Source organism: Nilaparvata lugens, chromosome 11 (genome assembly GCF_014356525.2).
Source record: "Nilaparvata lugens isolate BPH chromosome 11, ASM1435652v1, whole genome shotgun sequence".
In the NCBI taxonomy this organism is placed as follows: Eukaryota; Metazoa; Arthropoda; class Insecta; order Hemiptera; family Delphacidae; genus Nilaparvata; species Nilaparvata lugens.
The window spans coordinates 29,460,670-29,469,774 of record NC_052514.1 but is presented as its reverse complement, the minus strand read 5'-3'; the positions used below and the strand labels follow the sequence as shown (position 1 = coordinate 29,469,774).

Sequence of the window (9,105 nt, the reverse complement as noted above, 5' to 3'; positions counted from 1 at the left end):
TAGGCAAGATATTGCAGTTTACAGAGATTCATGGGACAGCACCTGGAATAAGTTGAATTCAATATGAACACCCAATATGTTGGGTGTCATACCCAGTCGATATAACAATTTCCAATTGCCATTCACCCATACGTCATAGTTTTCAAAGAATAACTATTATTATTATTGAGTATTCTCATCCAGATGGTTATTTCAGACGAAACTCAATTTCATTAGTACATTTCAATATTTTAATGGAAGGAACTATTCTTGTAAGCCGATTGACAGACACATGTTGTAGGCCTACTGGTGAGAGGTTGACAGTTGAGTGATGCAGTAGCAGCAACAGTGTTTGAAATTTTTCAAATAGGAATAATGTACTGGTAATGTATTGACAGTAGTAGTAGGTGGTAGTGGTGTGTGGAAGGAGTGCTGTGGAGAACTGAGGTGGTGTGAATCGATATAGTGGCGCGTGTAGTCGGTGGCCGGTTGCTAGGCAACGGTATCTCTGCCAGGCAGAGGGGTGGGGTGGGGAGGCGGAGCCTGCGGGCCAATGGGAGTCGAGCTAGGGGGGAATGGTGGGGGGTGGGGCCGACTCGTGCGTGTGTGGAGTGGTTGAGCTTCAGTCGAGAGCGAACCGTAGAACGACATGCATAACACATGAGAGTGTTTCGCGCTGTTGTGCTGTGCAGTGATCGTGCTAGTTTTTCTGACTGGTTACTGTAGTATAATATAGTGAGGAGTGAGTGGACATCGTCGTCCTAGTCCTAGTCCCGGTGTGAATAGTGCAGGGTAGAAGAGGGGTGGAGTTGGTGGCGAATGGCCGCGAGCACCTACATGCCCGCTAGTAGTGCGGTCTCGGCCGATCTCGACCCGTCCGCAGTCGGAGTCATGAACATAGTGAACGCCAGCGGAGGCGGCGGAGGCGGCTACCACACCAGTCCCTCACCGCAGCGCGCCGAAGGCGAAATGAAGTACATACCACCCAACGGACACCAGCACCACCACCATCACCACCATGGTCACCACGGCCAGCATCCGCACCAGTCACCGTCACCCAACTCGCATCCGCACCACCCGGCCGCAGCTGCCGCTGTCAGCCTCTCACACAACCCTTGGGTGAGTTTGCAGCCCGGAGCAGCAGCCGCCGATCCATGGGCAGCATCCATGGGCATCCACAGCCACCACAGCCACCACCACACCCACCCGCATCAGTCCACCACCGTCGACATCAAGCCACCTGACATGCACCGGCAACACCAGACACCACCCGGCGCCGCCATGGCATCCTGGCATGCTCCTGTCGTCTCCTCTGCCCACTACATCCCCACGGGGTCCAACAATGGAGCTCCGTCACCCCTCAACCACTACCACGCCGCCATGAACGGCATGTTGGCCCACCATCACCAGCCTAACCCGCAGCTCCACCACACGCTGCGTGACATGCAGAACCACAGTCCATCCTCCTACAACCACCAACACCCGGGCGACGCACCGTCAGGTGGCGAGGAGGACGCACCCACCTCTGACGACCTCGAAGCCTTCGCTAAGCAATTCAAGCAACGCCGCATCAAGCTCGGTTTCACACAAGCTGATGTCGGCCTAGCTCTGGGCACACTCTATGGCAATGTCTTCTCACAAACAACAATCTGCAGGTTCGAAGCCCTGCAACTCAGCTTCAAAAACATGTGCAAGTTGAAGCCTTTACTACAGAAATGGTTGGAGGAAGCGGATTCCACAACAGGGTCGCCGACAAGCATCGACAAGATAGCGGCACAGGGCCGCAAGCGGAAGAAGCGCACCAGCATCGAGGTGTCGGTGAAGGGTGCGCTCGAGCAGCACTTCCACAAACAACCCAAGCCCTCCGCACAGGAGATATCCAACCTGGCCGACAGCTTACAGCTGGAGAAGGAGGTTGTGAGGGTGTGGTTCTGCAACAGGCGACAGAAGGAGAAGAGGATGACGCCACCGAATACGCTGGGTGGCCCTCAGGACGGCATGATGGACGGCAGCCAGATGGGAGGCCCCCATGGCATGCACCAGGGCTACCATCACCAGGACATGCACGGCTCCCCCATGGGCCCACACTCTCACTCGCATAGTCCACCCATGCTGTCTCCCCAGACCATGCCCACACATCAGTCGTTAGCTGCACACTAACGTTTAGCCCAGTGGGAGATTGAATACTCGAGACACTTCTCCAAGATGCAGAGGGAGTACGTCTAGGACTTATGCCACAACATCAGCTGCTGATCATCGCTCGTCCGTCACCAAAACAAACGCCGAGTCAACTAAACAATCAGGTGACGATGAACCAGTGATGTGTATCAGATCCCATTGCTGTCTAGAGATAGTAATAATCGAGAAGGACAATTTTCAATTTCCTACTGTGCTAGAGACTGATGTGAACCCGGTGCGCGGGTCACACCCCAAAGACATTTACTAGGTTAGGACAACTTCTCTGAGCGGCTGCTACTGAGATAGTGGTGTTGTGATTCCCGTATAGTTTATAAGTTTCTCACACAAAAATGAACTCAAATAAATCTCTACTGTGTGTTACCCTCATGAACAACAGAACACCGGTAACACACTGTAACCACGTTGATTTCGAAATAGTGTACAAGTCAAACAGAATAATTTGAAAGAACTAATTCCTACGCTTTCGAAACAACTCAGAGGACCCCTGTTCAACTTTCATCACATTCCAAATAATTTTGAATGTTAATATATTATTTTCATCTACGAATCGTCGTGTATAAGCTGTGAATATGTTTGTAATTATGTAAATACTGTATGTAGAGAAACCGGCACTTGTAGGAACGATGATAAATGATAGAAGAAACTTTTATTTATGAGTGGATTTTGGAGCAACGTGATTGTTTCAAGAACGAAACAATGATTGACTTTCAACAATGATTGACTTAGTGGTTATCGCCGAGCCAAGGATTGGAAACCCTCAATGATTGAGTAACCGTACTGTCTTCAGTGAACGACCAACAGTCCATCAGAGAGAGAGAGTATGCTGAATGAATCCCACCGCCCGTCTCGTATCGTGAGTGTTTAGTGTTTACATTCTTGCTGAGTTTCTACAAAAGTGCTCCAAGACCTTCGATTTGAATCCATGTGGAATCATCAGCTTATTTGCAAAGGTAGGACCATCACAACTACCTCTAGCTTTCATTTACTTCCCAAATGTGAACATGAACTCATAGATTTGGAATTCTAGTACTATCAGACTCAATGTTGTTTTATTTTGTGGAAATAATTTTGTTACTACCCAAAACATGTAGCAGCATAATTCCCTTTACAAAAGCAATGCTTCAGTACAAATTTGAATTTGAATAACAAGATAAATTATTTTAAATAAATGCATATTAAATTATTCATCACTTGGAAAACGAATTCAAATTAATTCAATTATGCATAAAAGTTTATTATGCTAGGTAACCCTAATCCAGTACACTGAACCAATTACAATTTAGCCTATCATCACTCTAATTGATTATAGAGATTGATAAAAACATAAGGCTTGCTAGATTTTCTTTCCAATTTAAAACATCATCTTGAAGTAAATTGCCTCATAGGGATTGAACAGAATAGATGCATTTTCAAAATTTGTTACAAAATAAAATAACTTCATATCCTAAAACACAATATCATTCCAGATTGTTATATAGGAACTGAGTTCCTGAGATCTCTATAAAACTCAAATGCTTTCTTGCGTTCATGAAAACTCAAACTTTGAAAATTTCAAAGGGAACATTCAACAACATTGTTTCCAATATCATATCATAAAATTGGATAATACTAATATTTCGGATAGGGTCTATAGAATTAACAATTAATAGCTCTTAATGTTTTTATCAGTTGAAATATTTTGGAAGACGGTTAAAGAATGTCTCATGAACAAATTACTTGAATCAAAATAAACAAGATTTTTCATTCCTGTTAGACTTGAATACAAGAATTGAAAAGAGTTACATACAGGTTGGTGATTCTGTTCTCTATGATTATTTTCAACTAGAAGTAAAGTCTTAGTAATCCGTTATTTTTTGGGTAAAAATATCAATCAAAATATTATTATTTCAGTTTACAAAATAATTTAAAATTCTGTTGAGCAATCTTGTTGAATGTTTTCATGGAGTTGACATGCTTCTGAAGGTTTATGCTTATAAATTGAATACATTTTGAAGCTCCCATAAAAAACTCTTTCAGCCTAAATCAGCACTATAAATCTAATCTGATATCTTAATATCAATTTGAAGCATCAGCAATACGTATGTCAGAAAAACTTCATGGAAAGCATAAATGTGGAGAGTAAAAGAAGAAAGAGAATACAAATGCTTGAATTTTCTCCCTGGTTAAAGTAACAACTAAGAGCGGAAATCCAGGGTTCAACTACTAGAATATAATAATACAGTAATATCAACAGTAACGAGTATCGATTCATATAAGAACGATCCTAGGCTGCATAACTAGTAAAACTGAATTTTAGGTTATCTATGACAAAATTGTATACCATATTCAGAAAAATCAATTCCAATTAAACTATCTGCTCTTCCTTCAACTGTCCACTTCCCTGATTTTATTAAAAAAATAATTCCTATATTAATTAAGTTGAACAAAAATGAATAATCGCTACCCATTATCCTTAATATTGATAAGAAACGCCTGAAATTGATGCCGGTTATTTTCAATTCTCTATCTTATATCAGTCATTCTAACTTTGTTGATTGTTTATTATTATTCCATTTTAAAGAGTAAAATCGTATATACAAATATTGACAATTGGAGAGAGATGAAATTTAACATAAGACAGGTCGAAACATCATTGCTGATGCTTCTTGATGATGTAAAAAAATTGAAGATACAAGTAATTCAAAATTTGATCTCTAGATCACTATATTATTATATTCCCCACTATAGATCACTTATTATTCCCCACTATATTCTATCTCTATAGATCACTATATTCCCCATAGAAATCCCAATATTTCTGAATTTGAAATGAATCAGATCTGAACAAAAATACTTTGAGAGCTTGAGAATTAATTGATAATTCAACAATCAAATATTTCCAATGTGGAAATTCTTTTCAATTCTAAATTTTCTGTTGCACACAAAACTTACAATCCTCATTTTTCTCCATTTCCATGTTAAAAATTCTCTCTGAATCAGTTAAAAAATTTGTTGAATTGACAAGTTAACATCAATACTTTGGTTGAAATTGCATGTCCCAAATACATGTTATTCATTCTTAAATTATATTTCGTAATTTTATATGGACAAACTTTTGAAAACAAGTGATGAAGAGTGATTAATACAATATCAGTGACATTCAAAGACACGTAAATTCCACTATGAAGCATTATCGAGCATGTGAATAATATGAACGATGATTTTTAGAAGTTACTCAGACAAGAAAAGATTATAACATTGTAAAGTTGTATTGATTTTTTTTAATGTTAAAGTCAAATGAGGGTTCAAACTGTGTAAATTTCAATGTATAAAAGACGGCGAAACCAATTTTAGATTTTGAAAATTTATTATCATTATTATGAAAGAATAAATTTTGTGTTTTTTGTCATAGAATCTCGTACTGTAATTTTGAAATCCGACGAAATTCCCACAACAATTATCGTGAGTCCTATATCTATTCATTCATTATGAAATGAAGGAAATTTTCAGTAACATTTACATTATCAAAATTCTCAAGACAAGAGTTTTGGCAGGTTTTTTTAGCTTTTAACTTTTTCGAAATAGATTCTCAACTTGCATTTTTTAATTAATGGAAAGATATTGGAGCCGCGAACTATGAAAAAGTTATGGTACGGTACTTATAAACTTATGACAAGAAGGAAGAGCTTGACTTATGCATATAGGTATATGAGTCCAGTTTAAGAGTAGTCATGGTTTAATCTGCTTCAATTATTATATTTTCTTCTATTTTGGCATGATACATATTTGAATAATTTGTCATTCAAGTACTAGATTCTTGAATGATACATCTTCTTGGAATCAAGAAATTAATCTTCATGAAACTACAAATTACTATCAAGAGGTGTTGGAAGAAAACACTGGGCTTAATCAGGTACCTAAAAATTGCTTATAATTGATATCTACGACGTGAATTGATTTGAAAATTGTAATGATTAAGAGACTTAATACAATTGTTGCCAATAATTAGTATCGAGCGATTATTCTAGAAATATTAGAACTTGAAAATCGACATGATATAATTATGATCCATAACGAAATCAAATACCCCTATTTTCGTCAAGTGATGAAAAACTGTAGAACATTTGCAACTGTGAAAATTATAATCGTCTTTATCAATCTATCAACTTTATCATACTCATCTGGATGTTATCTTGATGTCAAGGAATGATTATACTCTCGTCTTATAGGGAAGAAAATTAATAGTTACTAATAATTAGAATCGGATTGCTTGTTAATATCACGTTTTTGAAAACTCTCTTCTCTTCAGGGTTGAGTCTCAGAGTTCGAGGGAGTTGAGAATTAAGGCTTTTTCTACTGGGAAGTTGCTAGAATTCAATAATAGTCCATGTAAAGATTTCATTTGTGAGCTTGTAGGACTTCGTGATTCAAGATTATCATAAGACTCTGAATGTCCAAAAAATGATAGTCTGTCTTCATGAGAATGTCTTGGGAGACAATCTCCTATAAATGATTAATGTACAGCAATCTCATGAGAAGTTTTCACTGGTCTTCGTTTTTATCCATTTCTAAAAAATTATATTGTTTCTACATCATCAGTTGTTCTTAGGTTCTTAGTAGTATCTGAGAAATCACTTAGAAATCTGTAGTTCAACTGGTGAACTAGGGAAAGACCTATTCGATTTACTTCTTGATATTTGATGAATTTGTCTTGTATTTGAGACAGATGATGAGTCATCATCTGTCTCATTTAGACGGCCAAAATCCTTTTCTTGACTCAAGTTGGGTTCGATTCTTATTCTTACCCTTCCTTGGATGAATTGTCTTTTCTTTGTAATATTCAAATTCGTCTCAAATACTTTTGTGAGGGAAGAAATATTTTAATTGAAGTGGATAATCTTGTAATTTGAAATCTAATCATCAATTATTTTGTCTAGTCTATTGTTAGTTTATAATTTATTATGTATCAAAAATTTCATCAACAGATTAAGTAGCAGCTAACAAATTTATTTTGAATGATATCGTGAATCGATCATTGGTTTTGAATTGAACATATTTTCTAAGGGCATTGAGTTAAAAGTTGAAAAATTGCTAGAATATAATTTATTTTATGAAATATGAGTTTCTTATTCCACGCTCATTACAAGGTATGATCTCACATAGTGTGAAACGTATATTAAAATAGATAGTCATTCGATTAAGCACAATCCTAACACAAGTTTTGGGAATTAGAGAATTTAGAATAGCGATAAATAGAGTTAAGTTTGGTGAACTTTAATTGTTTCAATCAGTTTATAATCGTCATTTGAAAATCGAAGAGATTGGATTTGACACTGCATGCTTTCGTATCATTTTAAATCAATGTAGCCAAGATTCCCCTACATTCATATCAATTGGTGTTTCCAGTTGATTTCATCCAAGTAATCCGTGTTATGTGTATACATCAACAAGAGTGATATCCTTGTTTGAAAAAACTTACAGTGAATATGTCCAAAATTTTCCTGTTGAATCAAGAATAATATAATCAGTCAATATTTGACATAATTCAATAACTTGAATGTAGCAAAAACATAATAATTCTAAATGGTTGTTTTTATCTTCACATTCACTGTAATTGAAAGCTAATCCCAATTGTTTCCATGATAAATGACTATAAGAAAATCAATATTTACTATTTTTCCAATGCACAACTGAAAACTTACATACATTTTAAAAGTTAATTGTTCTTGATTTGTACCATATTCTCCTAAAAACTCTAAACGAAGGGAATTGCTATTCAATTGAAACTCATTCAGTTGCTTTCAAGAAAATTATCAGCTTTGCAATTCTCTCAGTATTCTATTTCCAATATAGAATTTTATATAGAATCTCTCAAAAACACCCTACTCTGTCTCATGATAAAAAATCATTAGAATAATTTTTGTCATTCCAAAGTTCTCAAGAATGCTTTCAAAATGTAACCGTTGATATAATGAATACTATAAAAAATTCGATTGTTAAAAAAACTTGAAAAATACAAAAATTCAATCTAGTATATTTAGAAAATATATGAGTGTGTATTGATGATATATATTTTTATATATTTGTGAATGTAAATAGTATTTATACGGACATGAATAGATAAAAAATCATTGTATTTTTGTTAGATTTTAATTTTATGTTTTGTTATTTTCTTGTACACAGAAGCGTTATGTAATTTTGTAAATTAAGACTGAAAATATTATTTTCTTTTTGTATATGAAAACAAATGTTGTTGTGATTAAAGAAAAATTGATGATACGGAAAGACAAAAATTGTTCTTCTTTCAAAATTATTCCCTCTTAGTCGATAATTTACTTTATTGATAAGAAACAAGATAGCGAAGCTATCGGAAATATTTGTGATAACCATTATGTTATCAACAGAATTACTCAACTTGCATTTTTGCAGTTTATTTCAGAAAATAATTCATTGATATCATTGAAACAATTCAAAAGCTTGAGTCAGATAATCTTACTTCTAGATAAGCTTAGATATTCTCATCTCATATTCTAATTCAGTCATCAATTCAAATTTGTGAACAGTAGTTTGAAAAGAAGAAATAACGGCCTATCCTTTCTTTGAAAGAATGACTTGTTTAAAAAAATTAACATTATTGAATCAATCTCCATTGCAGCTATTGAGGAGTATCAGAAAAATTATAACGAGAAATAACTATTTCAGTCAGATTTATAGCGATTGGATTGAGAAATTCTTGAATCTGTACAAACATGCTGATTATAGATTATTGATCAAAGAAACATCAATCCGTACAAATGGATCAAATATTGATTTTATCTATTGACAATACAAATGAGTACAATTTGTAATTGAATTCCAATGCATACTGTACTGATCTTATGATATGTTTTGGAGTGTGATTAAATGACAATCAGAATTTGAAGTCGATCATGATTGAATTACTGTGCA

The 9,105-nt window shown here is 36.0% G+C and overlaps 1 protein-coding gene across 1 annotated transcript; it reads left to right on the top strand.

Annotated features, from left to right (window-relative positions):
• The first annotated feature begins 599 nt into the window (after window positions 1–599).
• Window positions 600–5,571, top strand: LOC111059205 (POU domain protein CF1A). The gene has a single exon (XM_039438072.1). It carries the CDS (start codon window positions 799–801, stop codon window positions 2,137–2,139), a length of 1,341 nt encoding a protein of 446 aa, XP_039294006.1. The 5' UTR covers window positions 600–798; the 3' UTR covers window positions 2,140–5,571.
• The last annotated feature ends 3,534 nt before the right edge of the window (window positions 5,572–9,105 follow it).

Excerpts from the sequence above, each read along its gene's own strand:
- LOC111059205 (XM_039438072.1), top strand. The coding sequence starts at position 799 with ATGGCCGCGAGCACCTACATGCCCGCTAGTAGTGCGGTCTCGGCCGAT.